Raw genomic sequence first — 25,485 nt, forward strand, 5'->3', positions numbered from 1 at the left:
AATTCACGTGGAAAAATAGACAAGAACTCATCCCAAGGAGTTCAGGAGCTGGAGGGTTACCCTGGATCTGGGATATTCAGGATTTGCCTGCCAGGATGAGGTTTGGCCATCAGGAGCTGCCTGCAGCCCTTGACTTAGGGCCTGACTCATCCCCGCATCTCCAGGAGTGAAAGAAATGATTTTTATTGTAGAAGAGGCTCTGTTGGGAGAGATAGGGCGTCACCCTGTTCTTCTAGAGTTCTTCTAAGCCTTCTGATGTTTACATTTTTGCAATGGAGTTTCTCACGCACTTTTCATGTAAATAATGATTGTTTTGCATTCCTTTCTGGAGGAGGAGAGAATTGATGGACTGTTGGTTTGACCAGTGTGGTTGGAGAGATGGAAATTTCATCCTCCAATCCATGGTCACTTCTGGAATTCTATAAACATCGAGATTCAGAATAAACTGCCCCTTTTTTACCTCGAGCATCTCAGAGTGTGAGTGTCATTCCTTTCATGATGTATTGCAACAGAAGGGTCTGGACCCTTCTCTCTGGACCCATTTCTTCCCTTTCACAGAGAGAAGAGGAAGAGGATGTGACATGAGATGATTCCCTCCTGCTAATGTGTTGCAGTGTGATTTCAGGGTTTAGCTCAGAACCCCGGGTTCCTCCCCTGAGGATTCCCTCCCAGCTGTGTCAGTCACCTCTCCTTTCCCCTCCCAGCACTGTCTGGCACTCCTGGCATTCCAGAAGGGCCTCGAGTGATTGGCAGATCCAAAGGATGCCCTCTACCCCTGGGGGGCCCTGGGCCATCCAGGCGTCCTTTGTCCCTTTGTCCCTCCCCTCCTGTCCCTGCTTGGTGCCTCCCTGCCCCTTCCCTGCCCCTCTCCCCGGGGTTAAAGGAGCAGCAACCACGGGCTCAGGGAGTTCTGTTGGAGCTGGTGCTGCATTCAGAGGCCTGAGGGCCAGAATAAAGCTCTGGATCCACACCCTCCATCAGAACCGACTCCTTTCCTTCACCATCCCCTTAAAGCTTCTCTGCCAGAGGGAAACCCCAGGAGCAGCCCCTGTTATGGGGGGAAGCTCCATCCCAGCACCACCAGAGCTCCTGCAGGCCTGGACTTGTCCCCACGTGCCAACTGCAGCACCCAGGCAGGCAAAAGTGTCTGTGGGGTGAAACACCACACACCCAGCCAGGCAAAAGTGTCTGTGGGGTGAAACACCACACACCCAGCCAGGCAAAAGTGTCCCTGGGGTGAAACACCACAGTGCTGCTGTTTGGTTCAGCAGCAGGGCCAGACAAGCCAAGGCACGTCCCGTCCCCAATATTGGTAAAATTATCAATACTAATGAGCCTTTGGGGAGGTGCTGTTGTGAGGCAACCTCCTCAGCACTCACACAAAGGATGACACTGGCTTCCCAAATTTCCAGCAAACTTTTAATATTCCCCCAAACCCAAAACACATCTGCTCTGGTGACACTTCAACAGGCCAAGTCACCCCAAAAAGCTTTTCTCACATAGTCTTAAGTATAAATATTTTGATACAAAAAATAAAACCCCATAAAGAAACCCATAAACCCCATAAACCTCCCCCAAGGCATCCGTGGGGATCCATGGCCAGGTACAGCTGCAGGGACAGGCAGCCTGAGGTGCTCCCAGCCCACATTGCCAGGGAATCCAGGAGCAGCAGAGTCTGCAGGGTCTGGGCTGAGCCTGGGAGGGTGCAGGGACCGAGGCTCTAATGCCAGGGCAGCTCCAGCAGCATTCCCGGGCTGGGGAATGGCTTGGAGCTCCAGCTGAGGGTGTGGGGACACAGCAGGGCACATCTGGCTGGTGGCAGAGTCACACAGGGTCCCTGAGCCTTGTCAGGGTCACCCAGAGCAGGGGAATCTCCTGGCTGGTGGCACTCAGGGCCACAGAGGGTCCCCTGCACGTCACCCAGAGCAGGCTCAGCCCAGGCACTGGGACACTGCCACCATTCCCTGCTGGGAAGGCTTTTCCCATTGCAGTTCCACAGCTCAGGAGGAGCCCAGGCAGGAGCAGCCTGGCCCAGCCTGCCTGCAGAGCACGCTCAGGGTCAGGACTAAACCTCACCTAATTACTGACAACCACCAGGAGCTCAGCCTTGGCCTTTACACCCGGCAGCTGAGGGTGAGTCTAAGTCACTCTGACTTTTAAATTAAATTATCTCATGCATAGAAACAAAAGCTGCAGCAGAGGATTCACAGAACTCATCATCAAGTACTCAGTAACACACTGTATATATATTAAGCTTTAAATAAAAAATCTTTCAAGGTTTTTTTTCTTTGAATATATGCACTCTATAGGATGCAGCAAACTCGAGCCTGGTCTAACTCTCAGTCACATCCTGTGCTCTGCCCTTTATACAAAGTCTGCTCTACTGTAATAATTCTTCCTTTTAAACAAATGCAGGTAGCCTAGACCTTAATAAAAGCTGCCCAGAGCCCTGGGGCTGAGCTGCCCTCCCTGAAAAATGGAGCAGTTCTGGTTCTGTTACTTTGGGAAGGAGGTGAAAAACTGCTGGAGTGGGGTTTTAGATGATCTTGTTCTCCAGGGCTTCAATTCTTTTGGCCACAGCTTCCAGTGAGGAGGAGTTAAGGAGGAAAAGCAGCAATTTTTCTGGGATTGTTGGTAGGGAGACTTTTTATGTGGGCACAGAGTGATGGGCCAAGGTTTGAACTAAAAGAGGAGAGATTTAGATGGGATTTGGGGGAGGAATTGTTCCCTGGCAGGGTGGGCAGGGGCTGGGCTGGAATTGCCAGAGCAGCTGGGGCTGCCCCTGGAGCCCTGGCAGTGCCCAAGGCCAGGCTGGACATTGGGGCTGGCAGCACCTGGCACAGTGGGAGGTGGCCCTGGCGGGGCAGGGGTGGGATGGGAGGAATTTTAAGGCCCTTTCCACCCAAACCACTCAATAATTCCCCAGTCCCAGGCTGGGGTAAGGATGGGATCTGTGCCCGTCCCCTCTGGCGCTCCCAGAGCTCTCAGGCTGGTGGAGCTCCCTGCAGGAGGAGCTGCCTGTGCTCACACATCCTCCCACTGCCACGGGCTCACTCCCAGAGGAGGAGGGAAAGGAGGGGCTGACAGAGCCCCTGACCCTGAGGAGAGGAGCAGGAGCTTTTCCTGGCGTGCCAAAGCAATTTTCTGCTCTTCTCACTAATTCCTGTTGATGATGTGCCTGGGAGAGCCACCCACCAGGTGGGAGCTGTGACTTCCCCTGACCTCTGCACCACACAGGTCACAGATCTCACCCGGATCTCACTGCTGGGAGGGGGAACAGAGCTGCGCCACAGCAGGGCCCAGAAATGTGGGAAGAAATCAGAATGTTCCTTTTAAAATTAGATCCTCTCCTGATCCTCAGTGGTGAGACATCTCCCCTGCCCTTGTGAGCCACCCTGAGGCTCCATGAGTTCTGTTTTTCAAAAGTTTTAATCCTACTCACAAGTTTTTGGTGGATTTTTTTCTCTTTCTGCCACTTAGGGAAAGGCCCAGCATGGCAGAACTCAGTCCCACCAGGTGGGATCTGATGGGATCCAGCTCACCTGGCTGGAGCTGCTTCCAGGGAACAGTCCCATCAGGATTTATCTCCCAGCACTGAGTTTTGGCCAGCTGGGACAACCTGGGATGGGTGTATGTGTCCCTCTGGATTATCCACACCACCCTCCTACAGTCTGAGGTGTTCTGATGTCCCTCTGTCCCTGCAGACCATGAAGAATTTGGGCAGTGTTGGATGTTTGCTCTAAAGGAACCCCCTGCCTCCCATTCCAGCTGCCTCAGGACCCATCTCCCCACAATCCCAGAATCCCAGAGCTTGGAAAAGCTTGGAAAAGCCCTCCAGGGCCATCAAATCCAACTTTCAACCATCCCCTACCTTGTCACCAGCCTGGAGCTCTCAGTGCCACATTTGACCCCCAGGTGCCTCATTCCCACCTTCCTGAAGCTTCCCCGTGGTCCCTCTGGATTGCCAGCCCAATCCACCCAGTCCTGGCCAAGCTTCCAAAGGATATGTTTCTGCTGCAAGGAATTGATGAGCTCTTCTACTTTGGTCTGGAACTTCACGATGGACTTGCACTCACACGGATCTTCCTCTGTGGGTCACAACAGCAAGAGGATGAGTGGCACAAAAAAAAAATGGATTTAATCAAAATCCCTGCGTCCAGTGAAACAGCACAATTCTTGTTTTCTATGTCAGAAACGGGAAGGAAATCAAAATATAATTATTTCGAATTATCTGATTGATCTCTTCTGGCTTTAACCTCAGATGAACAGAGAATGTCACATTTTTCTGTTATTCCAGCCATGGGAAGCCTTTCCTGGGTTTCCATCTCTCTGGAAACCCACTGAGCTCTGCTCCTGATGCTTCACGTTTGCCCTAAAATTGGAGTCTGACCAAATAAAACCAACCTCTGTCTCCCCAACAAGATCCAGTAAAAACTGGAGGCACTGCTGCCATCAAGAGTGGTTTGAGCTTTGCTTCAGTAACTCCACTCCTTGAGGGGGTGGAACCATGAGCGTTAATCACTTTGCTAATTTATGTCACTAATTTACATCTGTTCTTCAAGGAAAATTAACTCAGACTGGAACAGGAGGAAAAAAATGCCTGGGAAAGAAAGGGAGGGGTTACAAGGCCACTCTGAGCTGAGCAAAAGAGGAGTAAATAAAAGACAGAATTTTTAAAGGAAATTAATCACTTATACCAAAACTCAACAGGTTTAAACCAGCCAGGTGTAACCTAAAGCTGGAGATTAACAGAAGATTTTAAGGCAGCTGTTGAGAAATACAAGCTGGTACTGGGAATGAAAAAAAATGCAACTATCTCCTAGCCTTCGTTTTATTTCTAATACTCAAATGTAAACATATTTACCCAAATTGATATTTTACAAACAAACAGTTTTTCTGAAATTTGCTTCTTTTTTTTGAAGGCTGAAGCTTAAGTGTATTTGAACGATTTTAAAGTACAATTTGTTGGGGGTTTCATATTGATCCCATCCTTTGTTCTTGGATTGATCCTAATTTCTTGATGAGACTTGTCAAAGAGTCTCTGCCTTGCAATCCTGGCTCTGCAGACACAGGGATTATCCCCCTCCAACTTCTCCAGGAGGAAAGGAAATCCCATCTTAAGGAACCTGGAGACAAATTCATCATTTCTGAAGAAAAAGAAGGGCAGAAAGGTGCAGGAGAAAGGAAGGAGCAGGGGATTTGGGAGAGGGGGATGTGGCTGAGGTGTGGCGATTGCTTTGCCTCAGGTAACCACCCAAAATATCAATGTCTCCTGATGCTCCCGTGTGTTCTGCCAGCTCCACACACTGGGAACAGGAGATTTTTATCACATCCACCTAAAAGGGCATCACAACAAATGCTGTGACTGAACCCCTCCATCCCCAATCCCCCTCCCACCAGCACAGAACTTCAGCTGCAGCTTCTCCAGGGGCATTTCCACCCCTCCAGTCCAGCCTTGAACACTGACTGAACCCCTCCATCCCAGCTGTGACAGATGAGCAATGCCATGGCTGACTCTCACAATTAAAGGCAAATATCCTGGATCTCTGTCAGGAGCAGTTTTATAGATTTATAGTTGTGTTTTACCCCCCTGTGCTGTTCTCAGGGGTGCCCTGGGTTTGGGACATTTGGGAGGGTCACTCGTTACCATGGCAACAGCTGCCCCCCACTCCAGGTGTCAGGCAGGGATCTCCACCCTGGGCAGGGAAGGAGGAGTCCATGGACAGAACTTTGGGGAGCAAAGGGTTAAAAGGTGAAATCTCCATGGTGTGGGTGAGCACATGGTGGGAACATCCTCTGCTCCTGGTGCTGTGATGTTTTCTCTATTCAGTCTGCTGTTGATGTTCAGTCTGCTGTCTCTATTCAGTCTTGCTGATGGTCCTGTGTTTCTGATAAGGTTTTAATAAACCTTTTACATTTTTGGAAGTGAGGATCATTTTTCACACCAGTCCTCTCTCACCAGCACAGATCGAGGATCTGCAGCTTCTCCAAGGCCATTTCCATCCCTCCACTCCAGCCTTGACTGAACCCCTCCATCCCCAATGCCTCTCACCAGCACAGATCTCCATCTGCAGTTTCTCCAAGGGCATTTTCATCCCTCTGCTCCATCCCAATCCCCTCTCACCAACACAGACTGATGATCTGCAGCTTCCCCAAGGGCGTTTTCACCTCTCCACTCCAGCCTTCAAACACTGGGACCAAACCCCTCCATCCCAGTCCCCTCCCACAGCACAGATCTTCACCTGGGGTTTCTGGAGGGGCATTTTCCCCCCTCTGCTCCACCCTTCAGATGCTGTGGCTGAACCCCAGTCCCCTCTCACCAACACAGATCTTCATCTGCAGCTTCTTCCCAATCTTGCTGATGGTCCTGAAGTCGGCAGTGTAGAAATAATGCTCAGCCACGGGTTCTGAGGCGATCTCCCTCAGCTCATCCTCCACAGCATTGCCCACTCCCACGGCAAACATCCGAAATCCTGCCAGGAACGGGACCCTGTGAGCACCACGGAGCTGGCACGGGGCCACCCTGCCAGGCTGGGCATCCCCTGAGGCCCCAGACCCTACACAGCTCCAGATCCTCACTGAGAATCACCCCCTCCACCCCCACCATTGCAGACTTCTTTCAGCCAGGTTAAACAGGCCAAAAATAATTTCACAGGCAGAGATTTTATTAAAATTTACCAGACCATGGGCACTGAGGCCACAAGAACAAGGTTTTGGAGTTGCTCCTTTCATCCAGGTCAAACAGGGGCCAAAATATTTTTGCAGGCAGAGTTTAAGTAGAATTTCCCAGCCAATGACAACAAGAGCGAGGTTTGGGAGATGCAAGAAAGGGCAGGTGATGGTAACATCATCCCATTGCTGTGGAAGTGATAATGTAGCAAAAGGGACCTGTGGGAGTTTCCAGAACAGCTCAGCCACTGTTAATCAACCCCTGTTAAGGAGCCCCTGAGTGGCACAGTCCCCCTGCAGTGGAGCTGATCTGAGCTGAGTCTCTGTCCAAAACTGCAGCCCCCACTGGGAGTTCACAACTTGTCCTGCTCTGTCAGGAGATTGATCTGCTTTAAACCTTTTTCTATTGAACTGAAATGCAATTTTCCCATTTTGGGAGGTATTAATTAGCCCTGATTTGAAATACTTGTCTCTACTTGTCCATGCCCAGGCACTGGAAATGTTTCCCTGCTCCCCTTTGTGCTTTTCTTTCTCTGGATATATCCAATATGTGTTGTTTTTCCGAGGCTCAGCTCACTGAACAATTTTGCAGTCTCATTTTAAGCACTTGTTTATCCCACAGCAATAACTCATGGACAGATAAGAGATTTCCTTGCAGGGACAAGAGAGGAGAGAGAGAGACAAGGCACAAAGTTTTATCACCAGGGAGGAATAAATTCTATAAATACACTTTATAAGAACCTTTTGTTTTATAAGAGCTGAACAGCCCCATAAGATGTCAGAGTGCCTTGTAAACATTGGTTTTTCACGAGCTCCCTGACCTTTCTGGTTATGTGCTGGCCCCGAGTCCCATCTAGTGGTGGAGAGTGAAGTTAAAAGGAAGGGAAAGATTCAGCAATTCCTGAGTGAATTCCCAGGGGCTGGATCCATTTAACACAGGGGTGTCAGAGCCTGGGAACGTGCTCAGCAGCTCAGCAGAAGGGCAGCTCTCGAGGCATTAATATTTCGTGGGGCTCAGGCACAGGAATCCATCAGTGTGTGGCCACTGAGTGTTTTTCCTACAACAGCAGCTGAGGAAAGTTCCTTGTTAATGTGCCTGGGGTTTCTTCTTAACCCGTGTCTGGGCTTTGTTATTGTTTTGTTGCTTTTTCTCTGCCTTTTCCAGGCCTTGAGGCTGACGCAGCCAAGCCCCACTTGGCCCTACAAATCCTGGGGTTGGTTGTGTTTGCCCCCGTGTGCCTCTGGTGCTGGGCTGGGCTTCCTGACCAACCCCAGACAAATCCCAGAGTGGATAAGGGCCAGGTTAGGAGGGGCCTTAAACTCCTCTTGCTCCACCATCTTCCACCATCCCAGGTTGCTCCAAGCCCTGTCCAACCCTAAAGGTGCTGAAACCTCCTAATTCCAAATTCCCCCTGCAGCTTCCTTCCACATTTGTGTGGAGCAATTAGACCTGGGTGCATCCCATTCCACAGGGTAAAACTCCACCCTGTCCATCCCATTCCAGGGAGTAGAATTTTACCCTGTCCATCCCATCCCATCCCATCCCATCCCATCCCATCCCATCCCATCCCATCCCATCCCATCCCAAGGGAAGGAACTCCACCCTGTCCATCCCATCCCAAGGGGATGTCCATCCTGTCCATCCCAAACTCCACCCTGGCCAGCAGAAACTCCTCTAAAGACACAGAGGGGAATTAAAACCAGCTCTTGGCAAATCAAGGTGCACCTGACACCCAGACTGAGGTGTTCCAGGCTGTCTGTGAGCAAGGATAGCCAGGGAATATCTCCCCAGAGTTACTCAGTATAACCTGTGTACATCCTAAGAGACAGATCCAGGGAAAAAGTCCAGCCTGGGCCAAGGGAGAAAGAAGCCCAGGGAGTTGAGGAGCCCTACCTGAGTCCTTGGCTTTCTTGGCAGCATCTGAGATATAATCCTGTGAGCGCCCATCGGTGAAGACAATCCCCACCTTGGGGACGGCGGGCCGGGCTCCGTTGATGACAGAGAAGGAGCTGTCAACGAGGTACTTGAGAGCCTGGCCTGTCATGGTCCCCTTCTCCATGTAGGACATTTTCTTCACTGCTGCTTTGATGTCCTTCTTGCTCTTGAACTGCCCCAGGGGGAACTCCTGCCGGACGGAGCTGGAGTACTGCACCAGCCCCACCTGGGCCTGTTTGTCCGACACCTCCAGCGAATCCACGATCTGGTTGATGAATTTCTTCACCAGCTCAAAGTTCTCAGGCCTCACACTCTTGGAACCATCGATGAGGAACACAAGATCCAGAGCAGACCCCAAGCCACCATTGCAAGCTGAGGGAAAAGACAAGAAGAGGGCAGAAGAAAACAGCAGCAAAGACCTAAATAAATCATGTAGGAAAATAGAACCCTAATGCCATTTATTGCTGAGGAAATGGGGTTAATCAATGAAAACCCAACAGGAGAGCACAACAATGGTTTAAAAGTGATTCTGGCTTCTAAGAGAAGGGTTTCCCTTTCTGCCTTCCCTGAGCAGAACATCCCAGCGCTGTCACCACAGTCCCCTCAGGGACCCCTCACGTACCGGTGCAGGTCTTGCCGTCGCCGTTGAGGCTGAAGCCATCCCTGCAGGCACACCTGTAGGCCCCGGGGGTGCTGACACACACCTGCTCACAGTCGTGGTCCCCCGTGGCACACAGGTCAGACACCACTGCAAGGAGAGGAGGGGGTGGCTTCAAGCAGGGGCCTCCCCACCCACACCCAGCTCTGCACAGCCCCACATTTGCCCCATAACTAAATCTGCTTGGCAGTGGGACACAGCTCATTGAGCCTGGACAGTGCCTGAGGCAGAGTCTGAGGCTGGAAATGGGGCTGTGTGTCCTGTCCCCATGTGTCAGAGCTGGGCAGTTCTCTGCTGTTCTTGGGGCAGTTTTCTTGATCTCTCCCCCAGCCAATCCTCCCTGCAGGAGATCTCTGCTGTCCATGGCCACTGAGTGTCCCTGCAGGGCTGATCCAATTCCAGCATCCCATGGGGAGATGCTGCGCCCAGGGCAGGAGCCAAGCATTCCTACCTGGATCCAATGTGAGCCTGGCACAGCACAGCAGCCTTTGCCCAGGGCATTGCCAGAGGAGCAGCTTCTGCTGCCCTGCATGGCCAGAGGGAGCCCAGGCCCATCTGCAGCAGCCCTGGAGCTGCAGAGGAAAACTCCCCCCTTGTGCAGGATCCCTGCTCCAGCAGAGCCACAGCTGGCACTGCAGGAGGGCTGAGCCCCCATGGGATGGGGCTGTGCCACCCCCTGACCCACAGCGTGCCAGGGCCTGCTCTCACTCTGCCACGGTTGGTTTGTATTACTGCATTTGTATTTTATTTTATTTTTTTCCTAGTACAGAACTGTTATTCCTATTCCCATATCTCTGCCTGAGAGCCCCTTAATTTCAAATTTATAATAATTCAGAAGGATGGGGTTTGCATTTTCCATTTCAGGGGAGGCTCCTGCCTTCCTCAGCAGACACCTGGCTGTTCAAACCAAGACAGGCACAAAGACAAGGAAGAAATATCCATGAGTCTCCCTGCTCCAAGGCACAGCCAGGACTGGAAATCTTCCCTGAGGGCAAACCCAGCTGGGTGTGGGGCAAATCACAGCACACCTCACTCTGCAAAGCTCCTGGGTGAGGTTTGGGTGCCAGCTGCCCTCCAGGCTGGCCAGTGCCCAATTTTTGCAGCTCTGCAGTGCAATCCTGAGCAGGGAGCTCAGCTGCCCTTCCTGGCCAGCATTCTTGTGTGAACACACCTGGGATTCACCTCAGAGCTCTCCCTGCATGTGCAGCTCTCAGATCCCTGCTCTCCAAACCCTCCTGCTGCCCCTCCTGGCCTGGCTGTGGCTCCTGGGATGCTGAGCAAGCAGCCCTGAGTGGCAGCACCGGGAGCCAGCGGCGCTGGGGGTGACAGCGCTGTCACACCGAGGATGGCAAACAAACTCCAGAGCAAACAGGGCTGGGGAGGCAAATTCAGCTACAAATGCCAGGGAAAATGTGCAGAAATCCAGGCCCTGGGCTGGAGTGAACGGATGGGAGGTGGAGTGAGTCTTTCTGAGTTCAGGTTTGTTATTTTGAGCCATTTGTGTTCTGCTCTACTCATATTCTGTACATTTTTTTGGCCTTTCCACTTCCCGTGGCTGTGCCAGCACTGGTAGATTGTTCCAGCCCAGATCATTGGGAATTTCAGTGCCCCTGGAGCTGCCTGTGGTTCAGTGCCCTGGTGAATCTCAGCACAGGCTGGAGCACCAAGGGTTCCCCGTTTCCCCATGGGTTTGCTGGGCACTGTGGGAAGCACTTTTCCCCGCAGTCAGTCCCACAGATCCTGTGCTGTGCCCGAGCAGGGGGTCTGGGTCCATCCCTGGGGTGGTTTAGGGCAGCTGCACATGCAGAGCAGGGCAACAGGGACTTGGGCATTCCCCAGGGCTGTCCTCTGCTCCCTGCAGCAGCCCCGAGGGCTTCCCTCACTCCCAGGGCTTTCCCATGGGCAGAGCTTTGCCATCTGCACAGGGAGGCACAGAAAGGATTTTTCCCCACAATTTCAAATCATGGGGTGAGGCCTTGGCACCGCTGCTGCCTCCCAATCCCAGGGCAGCCAATACAAACTCCACAAATATTCATGGCCTGGATTCCACTCCTCAAATTCTGTCTCTCTCCCTCCCTTTGTCTGAGGTGTTTGTTCCCTCTGCCATGAGCTGCTGCTGCAGTGACACCTGATAATACCTGACTCATTCTGTGCTATCACCTGAGGATAATCCACAGCTCACTCTGTAGCTGAAATTTCCCTCCTTTCCACAGAGGAGCCAAATTTCCATGACAAAAAGCTGCTCCCCTTCATCACTTTCAGCCTGGGAGCTGGACCAGGAGATTTTACACCTGTCAGAAACTGGGAGATCTCCAGGCCCAGGCGAGTGTGTTTGGAGTTCCAGGTGGATCACACCTTTCAGGAAGTGTTGCCACGGGTTTTTCCTTCCAGGGAAAGGCCCCTGGGCCTCTCCTGCTGACAGAAAATGGGAATTTATGGCCCATTCCTGCTGCCTTGTGGCACATTTGGAAGCAATAAAGCATTCCCTGTCCTTCAGCAGCTCCTGTAGGAGCAAAGCTGCATTTGTAGGGTGGTGTTTGCAGGGTGGTGTTTGTAGGGTGGTGTTTGGAGGATGCTGTTTTGTAGGATGGAGTTTGAAGGATTGGGTTTGGAGGATGGTGGTTTTATAAGATGGTGTTTTTATAGGGTGCTGTTTGGAGGATGCTGTTTTTATAGGATGCTGTTTGTAGGATGCTGTTTTCATAGGATGGTGGTTTTAGGATGCTGTTTTTATAGGATGATGGTTTTAGGATGGTGTTTTCATAGGATGGTGGTTTTAGGATGGTGTTTTTAGGATGCTCAAGCTCCTTTGATGTGCTGTGCAGACAGGAATCAGATCCTGCTCCAGCCAGGAGAGATTCCTGCCCCACAAGGCTCCCAACCCCAAAAGCAGCATCAGGCAAAGGCAGCTCAGCCTCTGACAGGACCTGGGACCATCCCAGCTGAACTGGGAATTCTGGAGGCAATGCTGGCGGGGGGAATTACAAAACAATTTCTCTCCACTGCCCCAAAAGGGGTAGGATTAGAGTGTGCTGAAATCCTCTTTTCCAAGTTGCTTTCCAGTGCCTCCAGGAGTGTGTGGACCGTGTTTACAAACTCTCCAGTGCCAGTGAAATCTGGAGATTTCTTTAACCAAAACCTGAAATCCCCTGGACAAAACCCTGCAGTTCTGGAAAGGCAACTTCAAAGAGCCCCTGATTCCCACAGGGCTCTGAACATGCAGGGCTTGGAGCAAGGAAGCAGAGGGGTGAAGGGTGGCCACAGGTACAGCTTCCATGGGAAAGGCTGGAGGAGGACTTTGGAAAAGGGTCTGGAGGGACAGGAGCCAGGGAATGGCTGCCAGTGGCAGAGGGCAGGGTCAGATGGGATACTGGGAAGGAATCCATCCCTGTGAGGGTGGGCAGGCCCTGGCACAGGGAGAAGGCTCCAGGGAGAGCTCAGAGCCCTTGCAGGGCTTGAAGGGGCTCCAGGAGAGCTGCAGAGGGACTGGGGCCAAGGATGGAGGGACAGGAGGCAGGGAATGGCTGCCAGTGGCAGAGGGCAGGGCTGGATGGGATCTTGGGAATTGTTCCCTGGCAGGGTGGGCAGGGGCTGGGCTGGAATTGCCAGAGCAGCTGTGGCTGCCCCTGGAGCCCTGGCAGTGCCCAAGGCCAGGCTGGACATTGGGGCTGGCAGCACCTGGCACAGTGGGAGGTGGCCCTGGGCTGCAATGAGCTGGCATTGAAGATCCCTTCCCACCCAAACCACTCTGGCATTCCCATTCCTCAATCCAGGATGGAAACCAGCACCAAAAACCATTGCAGCAAATGGAGAAAGGAAAGGAAAGAATGATTTCCTGCATGGTTCCAGGTGCCCCCAGTGCCATTTGCCACAGGGGGTTTGTAGCCTGGCAAGGCCTGGTTGGAGAGGTTTGGGCTGCCATGGCAGGGATGGGATGAGCTTTCCAATCCCTTCCTGCCCAAAGCATTCCAGGATTCTCTGCAGAGCTTTAAGGTCCTTCCCACCCAAACCATTCCCAGCTCCTGGCTGGCAGACCCACAGCCCCAGGCTGGGCACAGCAGCACTCACCACAGAAAGCCTCCTGGAACTTGTGGGTCAGCTTCTCGATGACGCTGTAGCTCTCCACATAGTCCACGTGCTCGTCCAGGGGCTCGCTGGCCATCTGCCTCAGCGTGCCCATGTCCACCCTGCCCACGCCGATGGCGAAGATCTCGATGCCCGCAGCCCTGGCCCGGGCGGACACGTCCTGCACCCCGTCCTGGGGCCGGCCGTCCGTCACCACGATGGCCACCTGCAGGGGGAGGGATGGGACGGCCTGCCTGGGCACTGGGATCCTGGTTTGTGTTCCCAGAATGTTGGTGGGACAGGCCGGGGTAGGAGGGGAGGGTTTGCATTTCTAAAATTAAGGGAAAAGGGAATCCCAGCAGCTTTTCCCATTCTTTGGAGATCACACCAACCATAGTTTTTTGAAGTGGAATTAGTTTCTTTCTGAGCTTGAAAAGTTAAACTGCCAAGGATTGATGGTTTCACTAAGGGACAGGTGCCAAGGATCAATGGCTTCACCAAGGGAACAATGCCAGCGATTGATGGTTTCACTAAGGGACAAGTGCCAGGGATCAATGGCTTCACCAAGGGACAATGCCAAGGATTGATGGTTTCACCAAGGGACAATGCCAAGGATTCGTGGTTTCACCAAGGGAACAATGCCAGGGAGTGATGGCTTCACCAATGGACAACTGGTGCATCCCCCTCTAAGGAGACTGAATTAAAATTTATGTTGTTCATAGCCAAACTTGAGATCAAGCCAAACTAAAGATCTTCAGAGACACTCAGGACAAGCCCAGCTGAGTGTGGGGCTTCACAGCATCTCAGGAATGCCATGGAAACATGGAACCCTTTATAGGATGGAACTGGAACCATGGGGAGAGAGGGAAGAGGCCTGAGGTCATGCTGCGTGTCAGGGCCTGCCAGGATTTGTGATTCTCTGTTCCAAATAAGCAGCAGGGATTAAACCCCAACCCTGCTAACCCCAGCATTAAAGTGGCAGCTGGTTTAAGTGGGAACTGGATTTCAGCTTGGATTAAACGGCGCCCTGAACCAGCTAAAAGCCTCCCAAAGTCCTGCTCCTGGTTTGTTCCTTTTCCTCTTTATTTTTCTTCTGAAAGAGACTTTGTCACAAGACCTGAATTCTTGCTCTTTGCCAATTCTTCTGCCCCTGCCACTTTTCCTTACAACTGATTTATTGTGACACCACTGCTGACTCCAAAGGAATGGCTTGGGCTGGAATGCAGAATGGGGAAAGAGCTTCCCCTCTGTAAAAAACAGGAGAAACAAGAAAAATGTGGAGCTTTGCAGTCTAATTTCAGCTGTTTATTTGCACTTCCTAAGGGCTGCACAATTAAAATTTCCCAGGAGCATCATAATTCCGCAACTGGTGCTTCCATGGGGGAAAAAACTAAACAAATTCAAACCTTGCTTTTCTAGCGTGGCAAAAAAAAAAAAAAAAAAAAAAAAAAAAAAAAAAAAAAAAAGAAAAAAGAAAAAAAGAAAAAAAAGAAAAAAAAAAAAGGCAAAGCAGCCCCTGTGGCAGGTGTGGGGGGTGGATGTGCCCAAGAGCGCCGGGGTTTTCCTGGGGCGGGAGTGGATCCATGCGTGCAGTGGAGCCTTTTGCCAGGAGAGAGAGCCCTCGGCTCAGCCTCAGCTCCAGCCGGGCTGCTCCGCCTGAGCAGCGCCAGCAGCACCGCCCGGGGCTGCAGGGAGAGGAGGAGGGAGCCCAGAGCACGGCTGGCAGGAGCAGGGAGCCGTCACATCAGGGATCACAAGAGATAGCCATCAAATCAGGGATCACAGGAGATATCACATCAGGGATCACAGGAGATATCACATCAGGGGCCACAGGAGCCATCACATCAGGGAATGAGGAGATATCAAATCAGGGATCAGAGGAGATATCACATCAGGGATCAGAGGAGATATCACATCAGGGATCAGAGGAGATATCACATCAGGGATCACAGGAGCCATCACATCAGGGATCAGAGGGGTTATCAAATCAGGGATCACAGGAGATATCACATCAGGGATCACAGGAGATATCACATCAGGGATCACAGGAGCCATCACATCAGGGATCACAGGAGATATCAAATCAGGGATCAGAGGAGATATCACATCAGGGAATGAGGAGATATCACATCAGGGAATGAGGAGATATCAAATCAGGGATCAGAGGAGATATCACATCAGGGATCACAGGAGCCATCAAATCAGGGATCAGAGGGGTTATCAAATCAGGGAATGAGAGGAGATATCAAATCAGGGATCAGAGGAGTCATCAAATCAGGGATCAGAGGAGATACCAAATCAGGGAATGAGGGGAGTTATCAAATCAGGAATCAGAGGCATTATCAAACCAGGGAATAAGGAGTTATCAAACCAGGGAATAAGGCATTATCAAATCAGGGATCAGAGACATTATCAAATCAGGAATCAGAGGCATTATCAAATCAGGGAGCAGAGGCATTATCAAATCAGGGAATAAGGAGTTATCAAATCAGGGATCAGAGGTGTTATCAAATCAGGGAACAAGGCATTATCAAATCAGGGAGCAGAGGCATTATCAAATCAGGAATCAGAGGCATTATCAAATCAGGGAGCAGAGGCATTATCAAATCAGGAATCAGAGGCATTATCAAATCAGGGAACAAGGCATTATCAAATCAGGGAATAAGGAGTTATCAAATCAGGGATCAGAGGTGTTATCAAATCAGGGAGCAGAGGCATTATCAAATCAGGGAGCAGAGGCATTATCAAATCAGGGAATAAGGAGTTATCAAATCAGGGATCAGAGGTGTTATCAAATCAGGGACCAAACCCTGCTGGCAGGTCCTGTCAGCAGCCATGTGTCCTCCTGCAATTCTCTTCCTAAATCAAGAAATTCTCCAGGTTTTATCAGCTCCTCTCCATCTTCAGCTAAGTCCAAGGCCAGCTAAACCTAAGCCCAGATAAGCCTGAGCCCAGATAAACCCCAGATAGTGTGGGGCTGCAGTGTCCACCACTGGATGTTACTAAGATCCTCATAATGCTTCTGTGTGGAAATCTGCCATAAAGGACTCAAAATTCACAATGCTTTCTGCTCTGCTGTTGGAGAAAACAAAACTTCTAGATACAGAGTTGGGATTGGGAATTAATCAGAGAACCCACAGAGAAAATGAATGTAACAGTGAGAGGAAGCCAGGGCACCTGTCTGTTACAGCCTGACAGAAAGAGTGTAAAAATATCTCTTAATATCACATTTGGTTAACCCAATCATCAGGAATTCCTGGTTTTTTCCTAGGATTCCTACCATAGATATTTTCCCTGCATCCAGCCTGAGTCAATGTGAAAAAATGTCCCTTTTTTACTCTTATTATTTTCAAACCTACCTCCAAATTATTTGCAGTCTGAGGATCTCCATAATTCCCTGCCATTGAAAAAGCTGAGTCCTGGTTTGGGAAAGGCTTGGAGGGAAGGAGCAGCCTCTGGATCCTGGGGAGGCTGGCACTGCTCAGCCATGTGAGGGGAATTATGAAAAGGTGAAGCTTCTTCTGCCTCCAACAGCTGGATTTTGCCCTGATCCTCAGTTTTACCCTGGGAAAATTCAGAAATTTTTCTTTTCAAGGTCAAACCTTTTGCTCATTTAACCAGCAGCTTTCCCTGTGAATTCCTGACATTCTGGATCCCTCATCCTTCTGTCAGACAGAAATCCCACGTGGTCTGATACAATTTATTCCTGGTTATCTCAGACACCCGAGCATTCCTGAGCATTACCGGGCACTCCCAGCTATCCCCAGCCCAGGCTGGCATTTCCCAGCTAATGAGGGAGTGATGGCTCATTATGCCCTGGGAACGTGATGTTCCAGCAGCACTCCAAGGAGAATCAGGCAGGAAGCTGCATAAAGCCCTGGATTTGCTCAGCAATTTGCCAATTTATTTGTTGTTCTTCCCTAAAAAATAAGGTGGAAGTAATTGGGCTCCCCGCGGGTTGTGAGGAAGGTGGGAGCAGGTTTTTCTCGGAGCTCCTCCAGAAACAAATTGTGCTTTTCCCTGCCCCGGGGTGACATTTGCTGTACAAAGCAAGAGCAAAGCACCGTGTGATGTTTTGGGATGTTGACAACCAGATTTGCACGAGGATTTGTTGGATTTCTGCTGTGGGAAGGAGCAAAGACCGTGTCCGATGTTTCTAGAAGCTTCACCTCCCTAAATCCCTGTACGATCTGTTCCTCCTCCCAGGCAGGGGATGGGGTCACCCTGAGCAGAAGGGAAAAGTGAAAAAATAACCAGGGAACCAAGAACACAAAGGGTTGTGGAGTTTTCCACCTTGCAGACATTGAAAAACCCCCCGGGCATGGTCCTGGGCAGCCCCACTGGAGCTCAGGGTCAGCTCCAGAGACCCCTCCCCACCTCTTCCTGTGATTCTGCCTCTTGGATCAGCTCCAGAGGGGAAGGAAGGAGGGAAAAGCAAGAAGTTATTTCCTTTTTTCCCCTTTTTTTTAAATGCCTCAGATAAATCATTCCAAAGCTCACTGCTCCCAGCTCCTCCAGCTGTCGAGGAAAGGAGGTGTCAGGCAGACCCTGGAAATCCAGGAGAGTTTGTTCCCCACAACCAGAGGTGACAGGGAACAGCAGGGCTTGGGGGAGCTGTCTGGCAGCAGGAAAAGAGGGCACGAGGAGAGGGATGTTGAATGGTGTGGAAGAGATTCCAGAGATGAGGACCCAGCACTTTCATGCACAGCTCAGTGGAAATGTCTCTCCAATCTGCAGGAGTGGCCAATGCTGTGTGCAATTGTCAGACTGCATTTAGAACAAAAACTGAGACTAAGACTGACTATCTTATAATGAGTTTTGTATTTTCTTTCACTAAGCCCCAAAGATGAGCTTCAAGAAGAATTAAGATGTTTAAACCTCCCACAGATTTTTCAAGAACTGAGAGATTTGAAGCTCCCAGAAGTTTTCAGGAATTTAGAAGTTTGAACTTCCCAGAGGATTCCAAGCAGAATTGAGAGGTTTGAACCTCTTGAAGGTTTCCAAGAATTGAGAGGTTTGAACTTCCCAGAGGCTTCCAAGAATTGAGAGGTTTCAACCTCCCAGATATTTCCAAGAAGAGTTGAGATGTTTGAACCACCCAAAGGTCTTCAAGAATTGAGAGGTTTGAACCCCTCAGAGGTTTCCAAGAATTGAGGGATTTGCACCTCCCAGAGGTTTCCAAGAAGAATTGAGAGATGTGAATGTCCTGGAGATTTTTAAACCCCCCGTTTGCACCTCGCAGAAGTTTCCAAGAAGAATTGAGAGGTGTGAACTTCCTGGAGGTTTTCAAACCTCCCGTTTGCACCCCCCAGAGGTTTCCAAGAAGAATTGAGAGGTTTTCAAACCTTCCTGGAGGTTTTCAAACCTCCTGTTTGCACCTCCCAGAGGTTTCCCACCTGCAACAATCAACCCTCAGGTGTTACACACAACCAAAGCCCAGAAAAAGACACCTTTCTGCTTTTCCCAACCACTCCAGGACGAGTCCCAAGCAAGGAGCTGGAGGAACCAGCCCCTTTTTACCTTTTTGAAGTTGGGCGCGCTGCCCCTGGCGCCCTCGGCAGTGCTGAAGGCGTGGCTGATGGCGAACTGGATGGCCAGGCCGGTCATGGTGCCCGTGGAGAGGGGCTGGATCCTGCGCACGGCCTGCAGCAGGGCTGCCTTGCTCTGGGGGCCCTGCAGGGACAGCTCGCTGCGCACGGCGCTGGCGTAGTTGATGATGCCCACGCGGGTGGCGTTGGGGCCCACGTCCAGCGCCTCGATGACGCGCGACACGAACACCTTGATCTTCTCGAACTCGTGCGGCCGCACGCTGCGCGAGCTGTCGATGATGAACACCAGGTCCGTGGGCTTGGTCCTGCACAGGGTGCCTGGGGATGCCAGGGACAGAGGGGAAATCAAAGGGAAAGTGTCAAAGGAAAATTGTCCCAAGAGGGGGAGATCAGTGCTGGTAAAGCAGCACCGGGCAGAGAGGAGCCACAGGTTGTGGTCCTTTCTCTGTTTTACGGCTTTAACAGAATATTTTAAATGCTCTTAATGTTTTTGTAGGGAAGCACCTTTAGGAAAGCAGAGTTCCTGGGGACTGACACCGACTTGTGGTGGGTAGGGTGTCCCTTGTCACCTCAGGACAAGTGTGTCCCTTGTAGCTGAGGAAATATCATCCCCCAAGGACAGCACAAAGAGAAGGAGGGATAAATGTGCGGAATGCCAGCACAGAGAGAGGGAAGGAGGGAAAAACAGAGGGAGGGAGGGAGGGAGGGAGGGAGGGAGGGAGGGAGGGAGGGAGGGAGGGAGGAAGGAAGGAAGGAAGGAAGGAAGGAAGGAAGGAAGGAAGGAAGGAAGGAAGGAAGGAAGGAAGGAAGGAAGGAAGGAAGGAAGGAAGGAAGGAAGGAAGGAAGGAAGGAAGGAAGGAAGGAAGGAAGGAAGGAAGGAAGGAAGGAAGGAAGGAAGGAAGGAAGGAAGGAAGGAAGGAAGGAAGGAAGGAAGGAAGGAAGGAAGGAAGGAAGGAAGGAAGGAAGGAAGGAAGGAAGGAAGGAAGGAAGGAAGGAAGGAAGGAAGGAAGGAAGGAAGGAAGGAAGGAAGGAAGGAAGGAAGGAAGGAAGGAAGGAAGGAAGGAAGGAAGGAAGGAAGGAAGGAAGGAAGGAAGGAAGGAAGGAAGGAAGGAAGGAAGGAAGGAAGGAAGGAAGGAAGGAAGGAAGGAAGGAAGGAAGGAAGGAAGGAAGGAAGGATAAAGCTGTGGACTGAAACCTGAGCTGCATTTCTGCATCCAAAAACGTCTGGAAAGGGATTACTGCACCTCAGACCTGGATAACCAATCCCTATCGGTATCAGTCAAAGGGAATGGGACCAGAACCAGGCACAAGACTCAGCAATCCCAAACCTGGGATTGGGAACAACATTCCCAGGTTAAGGGATAACATTCCCAGCCCAGCAGGAATCAGAGCCCTGTTCCACAGTGATGGCACCAATAATAGACCCCCGTAACAGCACAGAGCTGGTTCACATCTGTCAGGGTGAAACAACAGAGAAATCTGCAACCCAGAATTGATAATTCATAATAGATAATTAATCTCTACAGCCCCGTGAATACCCACAGTGAAAAGGAGAGGCTATCAGGAGGCATCAGCAATGCAACAAACTGAATAAATTGTTTTTATTATTTTTTATTTATTATTATTATTTTAATTATAATAATATTTATTATTATTATTTTAATTTCTTGCTTTCATGCCATTTTCCATCTTCATTTTCAGCTGTGACAAGACATAGAAAAAAAGCCTGATTTTTTTTATGATTTCCTAAATGAATGGCCCCATTTCCCCCAGCAGATCTATGGCATCCTGTTCTTTTTAATTTTTTTCTTCTCATTTAGCCTGTCTCTGTCAAGTGCTCTGTTAATATTTGATTTCTGCAGGGCCCAGGGAGTTCCTGTCATAAAGGAGATTTCTGTGGACAGATTTTTAAATGGGAGCTTTTGGGCCAACAAATCTGCTCCAAATGATGGCATAAATATTACAGCTGGTCCTCAGTGTGAGATCTAATGGGGCTTTCAGTCTTTGAGGCAGATAAAAATAAATGCTCAGTGATGGATCTGTAAATGAAATAATCAGGTTTGTTTCCTGAGGGACATCGAGGCTGAATCTGCCCCAGAAAGGTCTGGGAAGGTGGGAGCAAAGCAGGCAGTGGTCACTTTGTCAGGAGCTCTAATTCCCACTACAATCCAATCTAACATTTCCCCATATGGAAGAATTTCATTTTTCCCCCATAATTCATTGCAGAGGAAGGAAAACTCCCAGGAAGATCCATCTGCAACATTGGAAATCCCTGTTCCAGGGGTGCCCAGTTTACAGGTGAGAAATGAAGGTCCAGGGAAAGGCTCAGTTAATTCCTCCAGGAATAAAACACAACTCCCCCTTTGTGCTGATGAATCATCCCTGGGTTTAGTGACAAACCAAGCAGGAAAGGTTATTTTATTTCCCTAAGAACAGCTGGAGCCAATAGAAATTTTGAAGTCTATCTATTTTATTTATTTCTGCTCTGTGATTTGGCCCTAAATAACATTTTCAAGCTCTTTTTATGAGAGTGGAGTTTATTTCAGAGAAGAGAAGAGTAAAGGAGGGATATCAGGTGGGAGATTTTTGGGATTTCAGCCTCAGTCAGGGTCTGCAGGACAGGCCCATTCTCTCCAGGGGGTGACAGTCACTTGCTCTGATTGACACCTTGACCCAGCATAGTTTAGTTCAAACTGGAATTAAACCAGAAATAAAAGCTTACCCTATATTTACAAATATCCACACTAGGAATCATTCAGGAATAGCTGAATTAATGCCCTGACTTAGCAGAAAATTCCTCTCAGGGCATCTTTGCCATATCCATTAAAGCACTGGGAGAAGAGCACAGTAACCCAGAAGTAAAAGGGTTTATTTTAGAGAGCTGACTGCTCACAGCAGGGCTGAGCTCAGTCACTGCTCTGTTTCTCTTTGCACAGCAAATAGAACCCTCCTTTCCCAAATTCCTGTGGAGAAAGAGCTCAGTTTATCTGAAATCCCCCTCCCTCAGCCCCAGGTGCCTCTGCAGTCACTGTCACACCTGCACAGCTCAGGCTGCCCATGGCTGTGGCTCAGCCATCATCATCACACGGTCCAAACATTTTGAATTCTCACAAGTCTGTCTTTGCAGCTGAGTTTGCATCTCCTGCAGTGATTTCTGGAGAAATCCAGGAATCCCTGGGCTGCCTGGAGCCCGGGGAAGAGCAGAGATTCTCCTGAAGACCAGACCCTCCCTTCCCTGGGTGTCCATCCCTTCCCCAGGTGTCCATCCCTGCCCTGAGTGTCCACCCCTGCCCTGAGTGTCCATGCCTGCCCTGAGTGTCCATGCCCACCCTGGGTGTCCATCCCTTCCCTGGGTGTCCATCCCTGTCCCGGGTGTCCATCCCTGCCCTGAGTGTCCATCCCTGCCCTGGGTGTCCATCCCTGCCCTGGGTATCCATCCCTGCCCTGAGTGTCCATCCCTGTCCTGGGTGTCCATCCCTTCCCTGAGTGTCCATCCCTGTCCCAGGTGTCCATCCCTGTCCCGGGTGTCCATCCCTGTCCCAGGTGTCCATCCCTTCCCTGAGTGTCCATCCCTGTCCAGGGTGTCCATCCCTGTCCCAGGTGTCCATCCCTGCCCTGAGTGTCCATCCCTGCCCTGGGTGTCCATCCCTGTCCTGGGTGTCCAGCCCTTGCTGGCACTCATTCCAGGCTGGGGTTTGGAGCCCGTGCAAGCTGCAGAGCAGGCAGCTCCCCTGCTCCTGGCTGCCCATCTGGGAAGCCAAACAGAGCAGGACTCGCTCAGGATCGGATGAAGGAAGTCCAGGGAAAGTCCCGTTCCCAGCAGCCCGACCCAGACCTCGTGCTCGGGAGGTGACCCCGGTGCCCGGCCAGCTCCTGCTCCACCTGTGGAGCTGGAGAGGGGAGGGACGGCAGCGCCCTTGTCCCACCTGGGCCTCCTCCAGCGCCAAGGGGTGACCCGGGGCCACCCGTGCTGTCCCCACGGGAGCCATCCCAGCCCCAGGTCCCGCTGCCTTGGGGACACAGCGGACACAGCTCCTGCCCTTCCCTGGCTCTTGCTGGGCATTCCCTCCCCTTCCCCGTCCCCAGCGTTAGGCCGGAGGCACAGAGGGACCCCCAGCGCCCCCAGCCCCCCAGCCCCCGGTCCACACTCACCGCGGGGCTGCGGCGGGGCCCCGCAGGCGGCCGGGCTGTGCAGGAGCAGCAGCAGCGAGAGCAGCAGGGCACAGCAAATCCTGGCCATGGCTGAGCCGGGCTGCGAGTGCGGGGCAGAGCGCTGGCCCCGAGTATTAACCTGCCCTTCTGCGGAGGCTCCGAGCCAGCCCCTGACACGGCGGGGCCGGGGGGGGCAGCGAGGGGAGAGGGGCAGGAAGAAGGAGCAGGAGGAGATGCTGCTGCAGGGTGGGGAGGGGGCGATGCCCAGCCCTGCCCTGCCCCCTGGGCCCCAGCCCCCCACAATGGCTCCATTGCTGCCGAGGGCACGGGGAGCTCTGGGGAGCGGGAGAAGGTGGGGAATGCGGGGCTGGAACAGTGGCAGCACTGAGAGCAGCCCTGGGAGGGGCTGTCCGCCGGCAGGGCAGGGGAACAGGGCCGGGGGGACAGCGAGGGGACAGCGGCGGCGTCACACGGTCCCCTGTCAACCCCCGCTGTGCCAAGGGCAGGACAGCATCCTGCGGGACCAGGGGCTCTGCTCAGAGCAGCAGCGGAGAGAGGCACAGCAAAGCAGAGGGCTCAGGGTGCCAGGCTCGTGTCCTTCCCCTGGCAGAGCCCAGGGAGGGGACAGTGCCAGTGTCACACGGTCCCCTCTCAGTCCCCGCTGTGCCAAGGGCAGGACAGCATCCTGCGGGACCAGGGGCTCTGCTCAGAGCAGCAGCAGAGAGAGGCGCAGAAGGGCTCGGGGTGCCAGGCTCATGTCCTTCCCCTGCCAGAGCCCAGCGAGGGGACAGCAGCAGTGTCACACTGGTCCCCTCTCAGCCCCACCTGTGCCAAGGGCAGGGCTGGAGATCCCTTTGGGATCCCTGCCTTGGGGGAAGGCTCAGAGCAGCAGCGGAGAGAGGCACAGCAAAGCAGAGGGCTCAGGGTGCCAGGCTCGTGTCCTTCCTCCTGCCGAGCCCAGGGAGGGGACAGTGCCAGTGTCACACGGTCCTCTCTCAGTCCCACCCGTGCCAAGCCCAGGGCAGCATCCTGCGGGACCAGGGGCTTGGCTCAGAGCAGCAGAGGACAGGGGCTCAGGAAAGCAGAAGGATGGGGGTGCCAGGCTCGTGTCCTCCCTCCTGCAGAGCCCAGCGAGGGGACAGCGGCAGCGTCACACGGTCCCCTCTCAGTCCCCCTGTGCCAAGCCCAGGGCAGCATCCTGTGGGACCAAGGGCTTTGCTGCCCTCAGAGCAGCAGAGGAGAGGCTCAGGAAGGCAGAGGAGGGTTTGGGAGCACGGTGACAATCCGCGATGCAGAAGAATTTTCCTGCAGGGAACAGGCGCTGCTCTGTGTGGCTGAGCCCCTGTGAGCAGAGAGGGCTCCACAGCCCACAGCAGATAAACAGGAGAGGCTGGGGACGGACAGACAGACAGCTGCGGGCTTTGACTGAGCCGGCAGTGCAGCGTTCAGCTCTGCACACACGAGGGAGATGCAGCTCCTGACAGAAACCCAACAGTCTCGATCAGCCTCCAAGGCTGAGGGTGCTGCAAATGAGGCGAAATTTCCTTTGTGGAGGAGCAGCAGGGAGATTTGGGAGCGGGGGAAGAGAGATCTAATGATGGATTTGTCACAAAGCAGTGCATCTTTTCCTGTTTTTTTGACGACTGTTTTACACTGCTGTCACTTGATTAAAGCCCTGCTCCTCGCATGGATTGGGTTCTGCTCACCTTTTCCAGCAGCACATCCTTGGATCCCTCATCCATTTAATCTGCATTGTGTGAGTGCAGGGCCATGCAAAGTACCTTTACCTCAAAGCACACTTTCTCTTCCCTTATCCAGAGTCTTTCTTCCAAAAGCTCTTCAGCAGCCTGGGAGCTCCCTGGGAGAAAGGCTCTTTGATGAGGGGAAAGAAGGACTTGTCCTCACTGAAGCTCCCAGGCCCCTCTTAATTCTTTAACATTAAACATTTTAATTAAAATATCAAAATCTGGCAATGTTCTCATGTAAAATCAGCATGGAATTGCCCCACTGTCTCCCACAGCATCAGTCCCAGGCTTTCAGCCAGCTCTGGAGCTGACAGATTTTCAGCCAGGAGGAGGAAATGCTGCAGGTGAGGATGGAGCAGCTGTGCCATGAGGAGGGGGTGGCAGGATTGGGGTTGCTCAGCCTGGAGAGGAGAAGGTTTGTGGTGACCTCATTGGGACCTTCTGGTGCCTGAAGGAGCAGCAGGAAAGACGGAGAAAGACTTTGGACAAGGGATGGAGGGACAGGACACAGGGAATGGCCTCAAACTGAAAAAGAGTAGGATTGGATGGGATATTGTGATGGAATTGTTCCCTGGCAGGGTGGGCAGGGGCTGGGCTGGAATTGCCAGAGCAGCTGTGGCTGCCCCTGGAGCCCTGGCAGTGCCCAAGGCCAGGCTGGACATTGGGGCTGGCAGCACCTGGCACAGTGGGAGGTGGCCCTGCCATGGCACA

At 52.1% G+C, this 25,485-nt stretch overlaps 1 protein-coding gene across 1 annotated transcript; it reads right to left on the minus strand.

Moving 5' to 3' along the window:
• Positions 1–2,536: 2,536 nt before the first annotated feature.
• Positions 2,537–23,117, minus strand: MATN1 (matrilin 1). The gene is made up of 8 exons (XM_036397180.1): positions 23,030–23,117; positions 18,849–19,195; positions 13,332–13,554; positions 9,228–9,353; positions 8,564–8,977; positions 6,321–6,473; positions 4,008–4,088; positions 2,537–2,586 (listed from the first exon to the last, which is right to left on the minus strand). Exons 1-8 carry the CDS (start codon positions 23,115–23,117, stop codon positions 2,537–2,539), a joined length of 1,482 nt encoding a protein of 493 aa, XP_036253073.1.
• Between the last annotated feature and the right edge of the window lie 2,368 nt (positions 23,118–25,485).

This window comes from Molothrus ater, chromosome 24, assembly GCF_012460135.2.
Source record: "Molothrus ater isolate BHLD 08-10-18 breed brown headed cowbird chromosome 24, BPBGC_Mater_1.1, whole genome shotgun sequence".
In the NCBI taxonomy this organism is placed as follows: Eukaryota; Metazoa; Chordata; class Aves; order Passeriformes; family Icteridae; genus Molothrus; species Molothrus ater.

Bases quoted from the DNA above. Each gene is read 5' to 3' on its own strand.
- MATN1 (XM_036397180.1), bottom strand. From the start codon at position 23,117: ATGGCCAGGATTTGCTGTGCCCTGCTGCTCTCGCTGCTGCTGCTCCTG. The intron at 13,555-18,848 runs GTAAAAAGGGGC...CTCCCCCTGCAG, and splicing joins GCGCGCCCAACTTCAAAAAG to GTGGCCATCGTGGTGACGGA. The intron at 6,474-8,563 runs GTAGGGCTCCTC...CGTTCCTGGCAG, and splicing joins CAAGAAAGCCAAGGACTCAG to GATTTCGGATGTTTGCCGTG.